This window comes from Delphinus delphis, chromosome 7 (genome assembly GCF_949987515.2).
Source record: "Delphinus delphis chromosome 7, mDelDel1.2, whole genome shotgun sequence".
Classification (NCBI taxonomy): Eukaryota; Metazoa; Chordata; class Mammalia; order Artiodactyla; family Delphinidae; genus Delphinus; species Delphinus delphis.
This window is the reverse complement of record NC_082689.1, coordinates 78,638,741-78,657,910: the sequence shown is the minus strand read 5'-3', so window position 1 is coordinate 78,657,910 and position 19,170 is coordinate 78,638,741. Positions and strand designations below refer to the sequence as shown.

Sequence of the window (19,170 nt, the reverse complement as noted above, 5' to 3'; positions counted from 1 at the left end):
TTTGATATGATGAATATTTCCCTTGTAATCAGAATTTATAGTGAATTCCGTGGTCAAGGATACAGGCTACATTTAGAAAGTTTCACCAGGAAATACCTCCCTTATTTGCCTGTCAACGTCATTGAACTTTCAACCATGAGAGAGTAATACCTTGGGTTAACACTCTATCTACTTTTAAAATTCAAGAATAATACTTTATGGTCCATTTTACCATGAGATGGTCACAGTGTGGGCTTCTCTAGGTTAACAGCCAGAAAAAGTTTTTATAATGGAAGGAATGAAGCATATGTCTAAGGTCTGGGACACTTCCAGAAGAAGGAAAGTCTGGATTTGGGTCTTAAGGAGCCCTGGTACAGAATGAGGGTACTGGACACCCTCAGGAGATGTTTCTCATGACACAGGAAGGACTAGAGAGGAGAGGAAAGTGGGTGCTGAGTAAAAGCTTTGCTTACTTCTCAACTTGTTCTTGTGTCCAGTTATGGGCATCTTGGTAGGAGAACTTCACTAAAGGTCAACAAAGGATTAAACAAAACTCTAAAATGTATGCATAATTAACATCTTCCCTTAATGCCAGAGTAAACGGATAGAAGTAGTAGGAAAGAGTTCACATTTATGTTGGCTGATTTACATGTGCTACCAACGTCTTTAACAACAATGTTTTTTACAAACGTCTCGGTTATCAGCTGGTCAACTTCTGAGGCTCAAAAATATGAGCCCAGGGCTTCCCTGGTGGCGCAGTGGTTGAGAGTCCGCCTGCCGATGCAGGGGACACGGGTTCGTGCCCCAGTTCAGGAAGATCCCACGTGCCGCGGAGCGGCTGGGCCCGTGAGCCATGGCCGCTGAGCCTGCATCCGGAGCCTGTGCTCCGCAACGGGAGAGGCCACAACAGTGAGAGGCCCACGTACCGCAAAAAAAAAAAATTAAAAAAAAATAAAAAAATAAAATATGAGCCCATTTTTAGTGTTCATAAGACACTTATTTTTAAAGAACATAACTCCATCTTTGACAGATTAGCAGGTATACTGGATATAGTATCTTTTGTTTTCTTTGTTTTCACTTGCCACTTTGTACATGGGGGAGTCGTTAAAGGAAATTGAGACTTGCAGGCTAAATTTCTGGCAAGAAAAGCTGTAAAAGCTGCCATTTGTTAACATCTTTGAGTAAGAAATGACTCTTCCAAAAACATCAACTTACATCACTAGCAATATTTCTTGATGCCTTGGCTGCTTGGATTGGAATGGCATCCACGCGCAAGTCATAGCCTTCCTTCTTTGACTCTTCCAAAGCAAGTTTATAAAGTTTCTGCAGAAAAAAGAATTGATCAATTGTTACTCCTTTCATAAAAAATGAAACTATTTATTACTAAGCTTTCTCTGTCCTCATTTAAACTACACAGAATTAAGTATTAGTATGAGTTTGTAGAAAACTTTCATAGGTGCTCAAGGATTTTAAGGCACATGGTTTAAACTTTGATGTTTTATTGATTAGTAGATCTAAAAAGTTTTTTGGGGAAATCAGCATCAGGTTGCTAAAATTTTGTTTTGCCAAGCAAACAAAACTGTAAAAAACAAAAACCCAGCTATTTATTGTCATGATCTTAATATAAAAGGAAGGCCATTTTTATGCCAAAGAAGGAGAAGGAATAAATACAGTATTTTTAAATTGAATATATTTGGATTTGTGAACAACTCAATGCGTTGTCCTTATTTTCTCCCATTCTACCATGGATTATCATCACAGACCTTGATTGATCTGTGTAGACTAGGGTTTCAGAATCCTCACTCTGATGAAAATGTTGGTCCTGAAGGAGATGGCTAGGAAAATGCTTGCAAATAACATTAAATGGTAACCAGAACACAATGAAGTGGCAAAAGAATACACAGTACGGTAACTCACTGTTTTAACCTAGTGACTACCTGCTAAATAGTTGTTGAATAAAATAATGACTTGATAAGCACACTGACCTGTAGGGGAAGGCTTTAAGAGTATATTCCCTATTGGGATACTTCCCCAAAATCATTTCATTCTCTGGTATCATCTTCATAAAAGGCTAGTCTACTTTGTGGACCTACCACAGAGACCAAAATTGAATCAAGGGAAAACTATCTCTTGAATCAAGGGAGAACTATCTCTTTTATTGACAGTGTTGTTCTGGAGAATGTACAATAAATTAGTCAAAAGGTTTCACTAAGGATATTATTACAATAGTTCATTTTTGCCTTTCTCTTCATGGTATGATCAGTAGTTTACTCACATTACTGTAGTTTATTCGGTTGAGTTTGGCTAGCATGATTTCTGGTGTATCAGGCATGACATGGATTGTTTTCTTATCATTGTCCCAGGCTTCAGTATATAAGTGCTATGAAAAAAAAATGAGAAAAATTATTTTGGAGTTCACAGACAGTTTTTCTTTTGATTATGTGCCAGTCACCTCTCTTCTGTACAAAGTAGAAATAAAATTACTAAAGTTGCATAAATTCCTACCTTTCATGTAGATAAATTACTATTTCCAAGAGTATTTAGCTCACTTTTTCATTGACTCAGAGTTTTTACTGTTTCTTATTAAAATTTTTTAACAGTTCTGAAAAGTATAATTGAGTTGCAGAATTTAATATCTATAATTGTGAAATAATTACAGCATATGGTATTTTTAACATCAGTTTACTATTCTGAAGTATTACTAAGTAACTATGGTGTTATAATGGGAAAATCATTTTAAAAGGTATTGTAAATCCTATAGGAATCTTTAAAATGTAGTAACATGTCAGAATTTTTACTTCATTCTATGGTAAATTCCCATACCCAATGGTGAGGAGTGAAGACTCACCTTACTCATGTTTATAGCGTTGTTCTTGGCCAGCACCTGCTCCAGGGAGTCAGTTATGCTGGTAAATTTCAGTGTGTCTGGACGCTGGCGGTAGATGTTATCACTCAGTATCTCTCCGGCCCTCTTGGCTTTAACTATTTCCACGGAGCCAATTGGAACCCAGCCAATGCCTTTCATCCATTCAAGGTCTGACTTATACAAATTCTTCAAATCAACCAACAAGAAACACTTTTATTAATTAATTGTTCAGATTCACAGTCACAAAATGGATCATACTAGAGAAACACAAAAGCACTGATGAGCAGGTAAAGCTGCCATCACAATCACTCATTCAGAAGCATTATTGAATCCTGAGTACATTTTTTTCCTAAGCATTTTTTGGCACAGAGGATTGTACTAGGAATGATGAAAGATCTTTTTTGAAAAGTAAAAACACAGTCCTGCCCTTGAGGGTATTACAAGACTTTTTACACAAGAGCAGAGTTTCTTTAGCTTTGGAAAATGTGTTCTAATAGCTCCCCAAAAGACTGCATACTTAGACCAATGCTGTGTAAGTGTTGCAGTCACAAAAACTTTTGCCTTTTTTTTTTTTAAAGGGAAAGGAGGTGAAATTCAACTCTAGTTGTGAGTTTCAACACATAGTAATGTTAAGTTTTACAAATCACGCTCTTGATTTGCATTTTTAATTGAGATATAATTGACATATACTAGTTTCAGGTGTACAATATCATGATTCAGTATGTGTGTATATGGCGAAATGATCACCATACCTACACTTTTTTTTTTATGATGGGAGATTTTAAAAAAACTCTTGCCTTTATTTTCATCTTCAAAATCACAAAATATGAAGTGTGTAATGCGGTGTTCTAGAGATAATAATATGAGATATATCCTAATTATTTTATTTTACTCTCAATAGGGCATGCTAACTGTATTATTATTATTGCACTAGTATTATTGTTGCTGTTGTTATTATTATTATTGTTAACACTAGTATGCAGAAGCAGCATTGGGGGTACTCACATCACTCTGGAGGTCATAAGCTTTCCGAGCATGGATGACATCATTCTGGTCAGGCAGGCAGGTCCACTCATGCAGAGGATGTTTATAGTCCACATCACTGACCAAGGTCTGACATTTCTTGGCCAAAACGATACCAAGCGTGTCCACTGGGCTGCTGAACCTGGTCTTATATTTTTCAAAATCTTTCTTGTACTCACGGTCACTCTGCATTTTGGCAATGTGGAGGGACCACATCATCTTGGGGTCATCATGTATCATCCGGGCACCAATATGGTGACCCAACTGCTTACGATAAGTTTCTTTGTATTTGTACTGAAAGAAAAGAACCCAGTAAATGAGGAGGAAGTGGCAAGGGCTGGTCCCAGTTGCTCTCGCTGTGGTGATGCTTTTCTATGAAATCCTCAAGACATCAGGGGAATTTCATCAAACATGATGCTGTGATGCTACACACTGGGGCATGCTTTCACCCAAAAAAAAAGATACGGTACTCATTTCCACACCTCTATAGAGAATAACTCCACATTGATTCCTTTATATTATGCTAGAAAATTAGGTGTTTTAATCACAAAAAAAGTGATAAAAAAGTGAACACTGGGCTTCCCTGGTGGCGCAGTGGTTGAGAGTCCGCCTGCTGATGCAGGGGACACGGGTTCGTGCCCTGGTCCGGGAGGATCCCACATGCCGCGGAGTGGCTGGGCCCGTGGGCCATGGCCGCTGGGCCTGCGCGTCCGGAGCCTGTGCTCCGCGGCGGGAGAGTCCGCGACAGTGAGAGGCCCGCGTACCGCAAAAAAAACCAAAACCAAAAACGAAAACAAAAACTGAACACTGAATGAGCTCAATTACAGTGACAAGCAGTTTCTCAGAAGTTGGTCATGTGAGTGGACCCAAGTGAGAACATATTGGAGGGAATTGTTTACATGGCTCATTAATTTTCTTTTTTTTAAGGCGTTCTGAGAAATAATTTGTCCTCTGCACAAATAAACTGGAAGTAGTTTTAAAATGGATAATTTTTGTTGATAATGAGCATAGCGTTTCAGTTTTGCAAGATGAAAAAGTTCTGGATGTCTGTTGTACAATAGCGTAAATATACTTAATTATACTAGATTATATACTGAAAATGGTAAAGATAGTGAATTTTGTTATGTATTTTTATTATGATTTAAAAGAAAAACCTATCAAAATGGACAATTTTGCTACTCTTAATATTTACTCTTAATATTTAAGTTGTCCAGGAACCTGATGTATTAATTTTTAGGGTAAAGGAATGTTGATTTTTGTGGGCCCCATAGCAGAGACGTTTAACTTTTTTGCTATCCTATGTCCTTCCTCAAGTCATGGGGAACTCAATTAAGCTTGCTTCTTTATTGGCATCTTTGCCTTGAGTGTAGCCTGAGGAGAGCTCATGAGGTTTCATGAGTAGCTCAACATATGTCCATTTAACTTTGACCAAGGCACTCAGTCTTACTAAGCAAAGACCAAAAGATGAGCAACAAAGGAACCATATCCCAGTGTGTCTCTATGAAACTTGTAATCTTGGGCAGGTTACCTACTGTCTCAAAGCCTCAATTTATCTGCCTGTGCAATGAAGGCAGTTAAGATGGATGATGACTACAGAGACTTCCAGCTGTGTCCCAAGAGTGTGATTCCCTATGCAGGTGGCTGGCCTGTTGGTAACAAACGTAAGGATGTGATCAACTCTTACATCACTGGCAATATCCCGGGAGGCCTTGGCAGCTACGATGGGAATGGCGTCACTTCTTAAGTCATAGCCTTCTTTCTTGGCTTCTTCCATGGCCTGGCGATAGAGGTTCTGAAGGAAGAAGTAGTAGCTTTTAGATACAGTGCTCACTTTCACGCTAAAAATGTATTTCTGTCAAAGGAAGACTACTTTTGGATGCAGAACACTAGTATGTTTAGCCTTAAATAAATTAAAAAAAAAAGTCTCTTTCTTCCTTTTACTTCCTACATATACAAGCTATTTATTTAACTTGAAATTTTACTTTCAGCAGGTCTAACACAACTTTTCCTTGGATAAATCCTTCTAGATTTTACACATTAAGTCATTAACTCTGAAATGTGCTTGGATGGCTCAGCACTTATTCTTTTCATGAAATAACCAAGAAATGACTTTATTTAACTGCAAATTTGAATTAGGACCAATTTTACTAGCAGAGAATATGATTATATAACAACAACACTACCATCATGAGCATGTACCTGTATTCAAACAGTGCTAAACGGAGGATAATCCATTGTTTCTGAACATCTTTGTTAATATTGATTTGCTCTCTATTCATTTTGTCGATTGCCAGAAATTGCTAGCAGACAGAGGGATAGCAGATACCAGATATTTATGAGACAAAAGGACAAAATTGATGAAATTATAATAATTTCTTTATGAATTGGGACATACCCACTGTTCAGTTTCTGTGGCAGGACAGATGCACACAGAAGGTGGAACACAGGTATTCCATGGGAACACAGCTTGAAAACCATGGCATTAAACAAATCATCTATACCAGTAGTATTCAGTCTTTTTTGCTTGTGAACCATTACAAGAATTTAGTGCTTTGTTATTAATAATTTTTAAATGAATTTAGAGTCTGAGAAGGATGTCCTTAAATGTTTTTAATGTAGATTATTAACGTGTGACAATTCACATTTTTTTCATGTTGAGATTTTACAAGGTAAAGCTAAAGTAAATAAGAATAAATTTAATGTATTTGAGATAAAGTCCCAAGGGCATTTGTTCTTCTTAAAAATTTCTAGGGACTTCCCTGGCAGTTCAGTGGTTAAGAATCCGCCTGCCGATGCAGGGGACACAGGTTTGAGCCCTGGTCCAGGAAGATCCCACATGCTGCGGAGCAAATAAGCCCTGTGTGCCACAACTACTGAGCCTACGCTCTAGAGCCTGCGAGCCACAACTACTGAGTCCATGTGCCACAACTACGGAAGCCCTCATGCCTAGAGCCTGTGCTCTGCAACAAGAGAAGCCACTGCAATAAGAAGCCCTCACGCTGCAACAAAGAATAGCCCCTGCTCACTGCAACTAGAGAAAGCCTGAGCACAGCAATGAAGACCCAATGCAGCCACAAATAAATTAATTAATTTAAAAAAATTTTCTAGAAATATTCATTTTGTAACTAGAGTCAAATACTCTTATACTTTATATTTTTCCTTTAAAGAATAAATTCTCAAGTTTATCCTTATGTATAAGTGGGAAAAAATGTGCTTGAATCACCTTCCGGCTTCAGGCCAAACAAAATTTTTTCATTCTTTCAACATTAGAAAAAGATGCACGGCTTCAAAGAAAACACTTTTATTATCATCAAGGCTACGTTTTAAAGAATGTTTGGTACGTTATTTATCCAAGAGAACTAGAATAGGTAGATGAGAGTTTAAGAGAAAAAAAATAAGATATAGTTACTTTGTTTTGTTAAACTTTACTGAGCTAAGTACGGAATGAAGGTACCATTCGTAACGGGTTGAGAAGAAATTCAGGTGGGCCGTTTTGAAATCTAATCTTCAGGAGACAGTCTTTAGGGAATTAACATAATCATGCAATTTTAAAGAAATAAATCCAGATGAAAATTTTAGAAATTAAAAAAATAGCCCAATTTCCTCTCAGCAGTCTGAAAAGAAAATACCCTACCTCATCTGACCTAATTTTATCAAAAGGGAGAGGCTTAAAAGCATTATCCCTTTGGGATAGAAACTAACTTCATCTGCCTGGGGTGAGGCAGAATGTCTGGGAAAAGATAGTCCAACAGAGAAGCCCTGTGGCCAAGAGAAAAATCGTTCATTCAAAAATGACTGAAGCCAAGGTCAATCAAATCCTCGTGATCAGGCTTGTCCTTGGGTCTGTTTTATAACGCTAGACAAAAGGAAATTGTCTCCTCTTCATTTCACTTGTCATGCCTCTTCTTTAGGGCTACATTATGATAGGCAAAAGTAATTAATGGGTAAAATAATAATATGGTCAAGTCTTGAAAATGAGTATTTAAAATTTCCAATGTTCTCAAACTAAAGGGAAGTCTGCCTTTTTTTTGTTTAATGAAGACACAAAACAACATGTAAGAAATCAATATTCATCTTGAATGAACCAGATAAGTCTTGACTTTGGCAAGAACAATTGGGCAAGAAGCTTTTTCTGCGGCAGTACTTCTATTCTGCAAAGATTTGTGATGGCAAGTTTAGTGGGGCTGGAGATAGTATGTAAAAAAAAATGTTTTCTTAATTGTCCTCAGGCAATTTTGAGATGGATGAATTTAAGAATTTTTATTTCTGTTCTTGTAAATAAACTGAAGTTATTTTGAGCATATTAAATAAATCTAATCTTCACGGTGACTTGAGCGTAAAGGGAAGAAATTAAAGTTTATTAAGCAGCTACTGTATGCCAGGCTCTACACTGGGCATATTATATACACTACCCCATTGAGCCACCACAAAAATTCTTCGATAGACATTTTTATCTCATTTTACAGATGAGGTAACTAAAGAAAAACTCATAGAACAAATTTTGAAGTAAGTACTAATCTGATAAATAGCAATAATTATTTTTTAATTAAAATTACAATATGATTCTATCATTAATAGTTGACTTTGAGAGTTTCACCCCGCTCCTGACATGGAGATATTTTTGTATTTATCCATTTCCCTATGTATTTTTTTAATTGAAGTATAGTTGATTTACAATGTTGTGTTAATTTTTTCTGTAACTATTCTTGAATATAATGATACATATATTCAGGGTAGGTTATGGCAAAAATAAATAAATAATTGGTCAACATGAGAATTAAATCCATAATTCTGACCTTTCTACTACATCAGCAAAATAACGTGGCCAGGTCAAAACAAATGGTCTTACCCCACTATAATTTATTTTATTTTGTCTCGCCAACATAATTTCAGGTGTATCAGGCATCATGTGGATTTGGGTCTTGTCTTTGTCCCAGGCTTCTGTGTATAAGCGCTGTGAAGGATAAAAAGGTTAATGAATTAGAACAACAATGTTTGCTGTAAACAGAGGTTTCCAACTTAGAGATCATGACAAAGTTGAAAGCCAGCCTTCTGACTATCTGGGCTGTCTGCTGTATATCAACATTCTTCAATCTCTTTGATGTTACAAGATATTATTGTCACTAAATATAAGTGTAGACTAAGATATGAAAAGAAAATGTGTGTGTGTTTCATTACAAGATCACCTCCACTCCAATTAAATTAAAAGCAAGTATTTTCCAAGCATGTATACACGTCCATATGTACTGAGGCTGTATCAACAAATTCTTCCCATGATTTCGTCTGTTTGTCTGTTTATTAACTGCAAATTTACCTGGATATGCCATCTCTAGATTTCTTTTTGATAAAGGTTATGAAGATTTGCACCTGACTTGTTTGTTCTATACTTACTTAGATAAGTACCCAACGAGAAAGAAACCTTGATACCAAACATGTATAACTGTTATAGACTTAAAACAATTTAAACACCAAACAGCTGTCCTACTCCTAACTCTATTTCACAAGAGATGTCAAAGCAGAAATTCCCACATATACTTGGGGAATCCCAATACAGAACTCAATCAAATCACCATACACAGGATGGCAACTAGATAAAACAAACAAAAGGACTAACTTAATTAGTAACAGATATTCTCAAGGACATACAGCCCTGTTTTATTTTCCCCCACATTGGGGGCTCACCTTGTTCATGTTGATGGCGTTGTTCTTGGCCAGCACCTGTTCCAGAGAATCAGCCACACTGGTAAACTTCAGCTTGTCTGGACTCTGGCGGTAGATGTTGTCACTCAGTATCTCTGCAGCTCTCTTGCACTTGACCACATCCACAGACCCAATGGGGACCCAGCCAATGCCTCTCATCCACTGGAGATCTGATTTATAAATGTTCTGGTGAGACCAAACACAAAAGCAAGAATTACTGAAGCTGTTAGGACTCCTGATTTCAAAAATGAATGAAAAGGACTGGAAAAAGTGGATAGGCAAACTTCATGTCTATGTCTTGTAAAATATGAAGCCCAATTGGATATAGTTCATGGTATTATGTTCTCTCTAAAAGAAAAGTAAGGCACAGTAAATTAAAGGTGGAGAGGAAAAAACGTTATTTTTTTCCTGAGGGCTTTACCTAATCCTAGGCCATTATCTGCATATTACTATGTATTATCGTCATGAGCATGGTCAACAGTGGTGTTTAAGGAGTCTCAGTACTCACGTCGCTCTGGAGGTCATAGGCCTGCCGAGCGTGCATGACGTCATTCTGGTCGGGCAGGCAGGTCCACTGGTGCAGGTAGTTCTTGTAGTCCGCGTCACTGACCAAGGTCTGGCACTTCTTGGCCTGCACCACCCCCAGCATGTCCACTGGGCTGCTGAACTTGGTCTTCCACTTCTCAAAGTCCTTCTTATACTCCCGGTCACTCTGGATCTTGGCCACATGCATGGACCACATCATCTTCGGGTCATCTTTGATGTCCCGGGCTCCAATGTGGTGGCCAAGCTGCTTGCGGTAACCATCTTTGTATTTATACTGAAATAACAGTAGTCATTTTAAAAATAAAAATGAATGAAAAGGGCTAAAAGTCTTATTAATATAAAACTTCATTATTTTAAAATTGGTAATTCTTGCAGAGAAATAAATCATCTGAATATCAACTTATCTCCTCATCCTAAACTCTGATGAGACTTCACAGCAATACTCTAATGGGGAGCAGGCCAAACTTCATAGTTCTGTGCTTTGCAGACACTAAGTCTCTGGAAATAAAGGCAGCAGCACTTTTTCAGAATCAGTTGGAGTTGTAAACTGCCATTTTTTTAATCTTTTTGGGGCCAGTGAAATCATTAACCCAGAAGTTTTACACATGATTTTTAGAACAACTCCTGAGTTCAGAGGAAACTTTTCACTCCCCTGCCCATCCCGTCTCTCCCACATCTGGCTCTGCTAACTTTCACAGGACTCCTGAAATAGACTGGCTTGCATTTCCATCCTGTATACCGGCTCTACTGGACACCAAATTTGGGTGAGGTCTGTTGGGATTCCGCGAGGAGAAAAAACAGATTATATAACTATAAGAAAGTGTTTTGTTGTTGGCGATGGTAAGAGCTGACTCTGGATTAGCTTCTCTCCACTTCAGGCAACAAAATTACACAAATCCTAGCATATATTTACTGAAGTCTGAATTCTCTACCAAAGGAACTTCTTTCGGAGACAGTGGAAAGAGAAATCAGGCTATTTTGTTGGTTTTGGTTGTTATAAAACTTTTTTTTTCTTTTTTCATTTAAAAAGAACTCAAAGGAAGCACTTAAGGCAATTTTTCAAAGAAAGGGTTGGCAAGAATCCAGAGCAGGTTTGGGGAAGGGTGAATTTTCCTGAACCTGGCTGTACCAGATCTTTTTCTTATGCTGAACCAATACACGTACCCAAGCTTTTTCCCCAACTCTTCTGTCATTTTCTTATTTCTATGTGCTCAAAATATGCAGATGAATGCCTTATAGTTACAGATATAAACAAATGTAGATTCAAATTCCATTTTTTAACTGAAGTTTAGGATACCCCCTCTGCATATGGGACCTGAATATTAAAATCTTTTGGAGTTAAATTATTAAACCTCTTCTGAAATGAAAAACATTTCATTTAAAGCACAGTAAATGTGCTTTAACTGGCACCAGGATGTATCTTGCTGTTGTAATACTGATTCTGTCCCACCCCCATCCAGCCATGTACATATGTGGAGTGTTGATACTCACATCACTGATGATGTCCCTGGAGGCCTTGGCTGCCACGATCGGGATGGCATCGCTTCGCAAGTCATAGCCTTTCTTCTTTGCTTCTTCATTGGCGAGTTTATACAGAGCCTATAGAAGCAAAGTCAGACTTAAAGCAAAGTTTTGATAGCAACAATTTGGAGTCTAACAGGTGACATATCACAAAATTTAAAAAAGGATAGGCTCCAGAAACAATCTAACTTTCTAGCAATATTGGGAAGTAAATAAATTATATTTTACCAAAAAAAACTATGTAGCATTAGAAACAAATGAAATATATCAATGAGCATTAACATAGATTGATAGAGTAATCTATTATTTATATCACTATAGATTAATATATATAATATGTAGATTATAATACATTATGCATAACATAATATTAATGTAAATATAATCTATGTTAATGTTAATGTAATATAGATTGATAGGCAAAGCATCAATCTATACGTATTTCTAAATGAAAAAATTGCAGAACAATGTGTTTAATATTATTCATTTGTATATAAAATATATATTTATATACTTTTACCTAGTTCTTTATCACTTAAACATTTTTGAAAATCATGTAATATCTTATGATGTTTAAAAAAACAAATGAGAAAAAAATTAAAGTACAATTTAAAACATAGTTAACTTGACTATAATCACAACTTTATGATTCTAATTTTTGGCTGGATCATATCAGTAAAGCATTCACCTATAAAACTGCATTTTACTTAAAAAAAATAGTAATCAGTATTGTTAATGGAGAGCACTTTTTCCCCATGCCTGAGGTTCTCTTTCTATAAAAGGAGCTCGATTATTTCATCTCTGCCCCTTTACTCTCTTTACCCTGGAGAGGTGCAGTGATTTCCTGATGTATCTAACTGGTAGGGATGGGATAGCAGGGCATGCCCAGCTCAGCTCTGACCTCCTCCCTCTAGGAACATGCCCAGTGCCCTCCTCTGCTTCTCTGTGCGAAGCAGGACTCTCCCCTGAGGGAGGTAGAGCTGATTGTCCTGCTCCAGTGTGGCCTGTGCCTGGATGGGGAACCTAATTCTGGGGTTCACTTAGCAGGTTTGTTTGGCTCTCATACAAATGTGTACTTGAACCTAACTTTAGTAGTAAGAGATGTGAGATTTTGACTTCTAGTTCCACTCCTTTGTTTTACTTCTCAATTTTATTCAGGATCCAGGTGGGAAAGAGGTGCATATTATTAGAGGTCCCCTTGGTAGGGTTGCCAGATTTAGCAAATAAAAAGATAGCATGCCCAGCTGAACTTGAATTTCAGATAAATAACAAATAATGGTTTCATATAAATAATGAGCTAGTATTATATCTGGTTATCCTACGCCTTGGAAATGCCAAAAATACTCCTCAGTTCCACTGACCCACACTGGTAAAGACCATAAATGGAAAAGATAATGTGACTTCAGTTTGCCCCTGGAATCCTATAGCGTATGATATTCAACCCACAGATGAAAGGTTGGATGGCCTGAGTGTTCATATCGCAGAGCTGCACGTACCATGATAGCTGAGGTCTGAGAATATCCACAAAAGTGTAGAAGACAAACAATAACAACAACAATAGCAACAAAACAAGCGTGGTCCCCCAGGATTTTGCCCCTACCGCACTGTAGTTGAGCTTGTTCTGCCTCGCCAACGTGATCTCCGGGGTATCAGGCATTATATGAACTTGAGTCTTGTCTTTGTCCCAGGCCTCTGTGTATAAGTGCTATCAAAGAATATGTTGATAGAAAACCATTTGAAAAAAAAAAGAAAACCATTTGAAATAGGAATTACAAAAAGCCAATTAAAGCAGGAATGTTACTGATCTAATTAGGAAAATTAACCACACTAGGATTTAAGGTATTCAGCTGGAGGTTTGTCTTAATGATAGTTACCAGGGTTACAACTAGGGATAATAGAAAGTACTTAGAGGATTTCAAGTACATCATTTAGGAGGTAAACGTGACCCCACACCTGCATGGATAATTTTAACTCCACTAGTCACTAAAGTCTAAAAACCTCTTTTGGCATCTTGAAGAAGCTTGAGGCAGCTGGGGCTCACCTTGTTCATGTTGATGGCATTGTTCTTGGCCAGCACCTGTTCCAGAGAATCAGCCACACTGGTAAACTTCAGCTTGTCTGGACTCTGGCGGTAGATGTTGTCACTCAGTATCTCTGCAGCTCTCTTGCATTTGACCACATCCACAGACCCAATGGGGACCCAGCCAATGCCCCTCAACCACTGGAGATCAGACTTGTAAACGTTCTGTGAGGAGGAAAAAGGCAGGAACTCTTCAGTAAGACTGAAAGATTTAGGGTCAACGTGCAAATAGAATCGATAGTAAAGTTACAATTCTGGTTGTTGCTCTTGTTGGTTTCGTAGAAAACTGGCTCCCTGTGTTAGGCAGACTAACAGAGGAAGTATGTTCAAAAACGAGCCAAAAATGTAACCAAAAAATGATAGAATATTTCAGGTGGTTAGGACAGGAGGAATCCAAATGAATATCTTCTGTCAGCCAGTTCAGTGGATGTTCACTGCTCGTGTACACAGGAAAAGAATGCCAACCCAAAGTGAGAGAAACCACACATATGTCGACCTACAGGCTGTCAGTAAATAAATATTAGGTCCAGTCAAATGAAACACTCTGCAGCCATTAAAAGCCACATTTTAAAGAATATCAATGATTGGTAGAAATGTCATTAATGTAACAATAACGAAAAAATAGCACATAAAACAATCTGTATATAAATTACATGAGCAGGAGTGGGCTTTTTCAGTGGTTGGATTATGTTGGATTCTTACTGCTTTCTGTGTATTTTTTCTTATATTTCAAAATATCTGTAAAGCTCTTGGTTTCACAACAAAAAAGAGAAGTTAAAATATAATAATGACATAGAACCTCTGAAGCCCTGAGGCAGACCTTTGACTACTTCAACACTGTCCAAGATTCAGGACAATAAATGACCATCTTTATTGGTCCAGAACCTGTCTCTTCCCCACCAAATCCTCAGGCTGCGAAGCACAAACTCCTTTCCAGAATTGTCTTTCCATATCTTTATTTAACACTTCAAGTCATTTTTTCTGCTAAAGACTCTTGTGTACTTATTAGGCATTCATAACTACTTCACAACGGTGGCATTGGACCTTTGCCCAGATCATTTGAAGGATTTTACCTGTAACGGCAGTTAAGTACAGCATACAGACAGCTATTTTACTGTCTAGACTAAAAGCCTATTGGAACCGCCTTATGCTGACTAGTTATTGCCCCTTAAATAACAACAGCAAGAATGAAAACAATAACATTTAACACCTCTGGAGTGCTTCTTAACTTTCGAATGCTTCCCACATTATTAAGACCGTGTCACCGTGAGAAGGAGGTGATCTCAAAAAGGCACTTGACAAATAGACAGAGGCAAGCAGTCTGTCAATGCTGTCATTCTATGGGTGACATTAACCGTTTTTAACTACCTTTCAGATGCAGGCAAAGCCTTTCTTTGCAAAACACAGGGTTCTGCATGTTGTGGAAAGCTACAGAACAAATGTGGGCGTTTCCACAGGTAGGCTGTACAATTTCTAGGAACAGCCATTTAATGTATAATTATGGTTAATTCATGTTATTCTCCAAAGTCCTCTAATGCTTAATAATTCCTTTAAATGTCTATAAAATATATGCTGCAGGAAATGTGCTTGTCACACCCAGATTTGAGATGCTGCCTCTGTTTCTAATAGGTACCGGTTCTGTCATTACCACATGACCTCTCCACAAAGAGAGCTGTGCTGAGAGGCCAAAGTGTCAATGGAATGACCCAACAGCTTCCAGACACAGTGACTTCTTTTATTTCGTAAGAGTAACGATTAGTGTTGTAGCAGTATTCTGCTAATGATAACCTCATTTGTTTTGCAAGGAAGCTAAAAATAAATTTGAGTAATTTTTAAAAATAAAAATGTGTTATTTCTTTCCCCCTTAAAAGAATAAAATAAAACGTCTTCCTGTGTTGGACCCTGAACTCTAACACTGCTTAATTCCAGTCTTATTTTTATAAGGCCAGGTCCAGTTGGTAAACTTCACTTCCTTATAAAGCCTAGTAATGTATCCACAATAAAGCAATAAAACTATACTCTGATTCAAATCTCATTCGATGACCAAGAAATCCTAGCTTGAGTAGGCCAGTGGATTGTTTACAAAGGATAACGTTCATATGCTTCAAGTTATTTCCGCACACAGCCCTGTTACGGACGTGGTACTCACATCGCTCTGGAGGTCATAGGCCTGCCGAGCGTGCATGACGTCGTTCTGGTCGGGCAGGCAGGTCCACTGGTGCAGGTAGTTCTTGTAGTCCGCGTCACTGACCAAGGTCTGGCACTTCTTGGCCTGCACCACCCCCAGCATGTCCACTGGGCTGCTGAACTTGGTCTTCCACTTCTCAAAGTCCTTCTTGTACTCCCTGTCACTCTGGATCTTGGCCACATGCATGGACCACATCATCTTCGGGTCATCTTTGATGTCCCGGGCTCCAATGTGGTGGCCAAGCTGCTTGCGGTAGCCATCTTTGTATTTGTACTGAGATGAAAATGCACAAATTAGATTTTTATTTTAAACTCGTAGAGGTCACAAGCCTGTACAAAATCATCTTGCTTATATCGCTGTTGTACGTTGACTTTTGCTAATAAGCACTAACTCAAGGCAATATCCCACCTTTCCCCTAGAAGATTATAGAGGTAATAAAATAGATGGAATTCATATAATTGTAGTGTATACCCCAAATCACCTATGGCCTGGTAACAAGGAATAGTTCCGGGGGCAGCAAATGCACACAGTGGAGAGGCCATGTGGACCAAGGGACTTGGAGAAATGGGTTAGGCACTAAAAGTACATCAGAAAAGAGATGCACTTGGTGACAAGATGTGTTTAATAAATAGTAAAATGAGTGTCTGGCTCCTTTGAGGATGAAGTCAAGGTCAAGGACTACTTGCAGTAGCAACAGAAGAGAATTTCCTGTTTCATAATGGATTCAGGCATTCAGTGGTGGTGGCAAATCGGGGCATCATTTTGGAAACTGGTTATACTAGGGAAGCTGACCTAGCAGCCCAGTTGCTTAGAGCATGCTCCTAATAAAGTCATGGGTTCTCATCTCTCATGGACCAACAGTGTTGTTATTATTCCATGTCCAAAGACGTTGTCCTGGAATCCGAGCCAATTATCCAAAATACATGCTTCTAGTCTCAAAGATAACTGAGTGAGAAAGTATAAACGAGTCAGCAGAGGCAATATAGTACAGTGGGAAGGAATGAGGTTGCTTGGAGTTTCAACTCCATCACCTACTAAGAGTTTGATTTTAGACAAGTTGCTTAAGCAACCCATAAAACAGGGATAATCACAATCTTACATCCTAGGGTAATTATGAAAAATAAGTGACATAATGCATATAACATTCTTAGCACAGATTTCTCAACACTTCTTGGTTATTATTATTTTGTTATATATTATTATTGGCATATATCCATTTGTAGGAAAGGTACAACATACGTAAACTAAAGTGAGTCACTAATATGATCTTCCAAAATAAAGAGCAGCATATTACCATATTCCCAAATAGTGGGTCTTCATTTTTAGAGCAGTGGTCTGTTCCTCAAGAATTCCCTGAGGTACCAGGAAGGATGATGGTTTTATTCTGGGAGTCACAAGCCACAAGCCAGGAGCTAGTGTTAAGGGTGCAAGTTTGGGCTAGTCTGGCACTGATCAACTGCCTTCTTTTCATGATTTTACAAGGGTGAATTGTAATGGCAAGTGTCATATGCATTTTTTGAATATTGTATATTAAAATGCTGTATAAAGCTAGGCCCTGATTCTCACTGGAAGAACTTAAGTTTATGAGTCACACTTCCTATAAGCACTGTGACAATTTTTATATAAGCATCTCCAAGCCTGCAGTTACACTCTAACAAATTCCACATGAATGGATCTTTCTCTGTTCTTGGTGGATCTGCTTTCACTGAAGATACTGTGACTTAGTGGCTATAAAACTTTTCTGTAAACATCAAATTTTTCATTTCCCTCAAAACTAGGTTTTTGAAAAACCCTACACAAATACATCAGGATATACTTCCAAAGGGCCAGCAAAGTTCTTTTAGAAGATTTAGTTCAGTGAAAATGTCACTTCAGACTGACCACATACTAGGAGTAAAACTGACAACTCACATCACTGATGATGTCCCTGGAGGCCTTGGCTGCCACAATCGGTATGGCATCACTTCGCAAGTCATAGCCTTTCTTCTTTGCTTCTTCGTTGGCGCGTTTATACAGACTCTAAATTTCGGCAAAAAACAAAATCAGTTACAGGTTGACATTCATATCCAAAAATGACAGACGACTAAAATAATTCACCAAGTTCTACACGGGTAGGTGCCTGTAATAATGTCACTTTTGATAGTTCTAAGCTTTCTGTGGTTTTGGCTGAAGTTGAGACTTAAACATGATACCTATATGGAATATGGCACCTTTGTTTTTTTTATTTTAAAACTTATGTTACATTAACCATATACAGATATTATTCATGGTTTTAAAACTTTTAGTTATAACAATGAATCAGTTTTGGAAAGAACTGGAAAAATTAAGCTGAAACTCATGGGCCTAAGGTGGCAAAATGTGGACAGAAGGGACACTCATTTGATCCACATTTATTCTGCACTGATTCTGTGCCATGACTGTGCTTGGTACTTGGGAAACAAAGATGAATATGAGGCCTCTCCCATCTTCAGGGTTTCTGGGAGAACTGACGGAAAGACTGATAACCTGTGGAACAAGCTGCCAAAAAGTCAGACCACGAAAGGTGCTTTAACCATATTATTAAGAATGAGCTCCACGGGACTTCCCTGGTGACGCAGTGGACAAGACTCTGCGGTCCCAATGCAGGGGGTCTGGGTTTGATTCCTGGTCAGGGAACTAGATCCCACATGCATGGCGCAACTAAGAGTTTGCATGCCACAGCTGGGGAGCCTGCATGCTGTTACTAAGAAGCCAGAAAGCTGCAACTAAGGAGCCCTGGGGCCGCAGCTGGGGAGCCTGGTTGCCGCAACTAAGGAGCCCACGAGCCACGGCTGGAGAGCCCACCTGTCACAACTAAGACCCCACGCAACCAAATAGATACATAAATAAGTAAATATTTTTTAAAAAAAGACTGAATGTTAAAAAAAAAAAAAAAAAAAAAGAACGAGCTCTAAGAAGGAGCAATTTATTCTGAATTGAAAATCAGGAAGTTTCCTCAGAGGGCATGACCTTGGCATTGGACCCTGAGTGATAAATATGGTTTCAATAGACTGAGATGGTGGTCAAGGGCAGAGGAACTTCCATGAATCAAAGTACGGGGCAGTGAAAGTGCAGGAGCGTCAAGCGGCGGTGGCGGGGGGGCAGGGGCGGGCAGTGCCAGAGGAAGTGGCAGGACAGAACTGAAAAGAATCAGAGTCGGGCTATGAAGGCCTGGTGCTAAGATAACTTTATCCTTAATTCTATAGGAAAAGGGAAACCAACAACAATCTTTGAGGAAGAGTGACATCA

The 19,170-nt window shown here is 38.4% G+C and overlaps 1 protein-coding gene across 1 annotated transcript in view; it reads right to left on the bottom strand.

Moving 5' to 3' along the window:
• NEB (nebulin) overlaps positions 1-19,170 on the bottom strand; it is a 274,918-nt gene that overhangs the window by 98,946 nt on the left and 156,802 nt on the right. The window contains exons 69-81 of the mRNA XM_060016820.1: positions 17,815-17,922; positions 15,865-16,176; positions 13,677-13,880; positions 13,236-13,340; positions 11,606-11,713; positions 10,077-10,388; positions 9,551-9,754; positions 8,718-8,822; positions 5,553-5,660; positions 3,851-4,162; positions 2,828-3,031; positions 2,255-2,359; positions 1,195-1,302 (exon numbers count right to left, since the gene is read on the bottom strand). Coding sequence (XP_059872803.1) covers positions 1,195-1,302; positions 2,255-2,359; positions 2,828-3,031; positions 3,851-4,162; positions 5,553-5,660; positions 8,718-8,822; positions 9,551-9,754; positions 10,077-10,388; positions 11,606-11,713; positions 13,236-13,340; positions 13,677-13,880; positions 15,865-16,176; positions 17,815-17,922 — 2,295 coding nt within the window. The remainder of the gene's footprint in view (positions 1-1,194; positions 1,303-2,254; positions 2,360-2,827; positions 3,032-3,850; positions 4,163-5,552; positions 5,661-8,717; positions 8,823-9,550; positions 9,755-10,076; positions 10,389-11,605; positions 11,714-13,235; positions 13,341-13,676; positions 13,881-15,864; positions 16,177-17,814; positions 17,923-19,170) is intronic.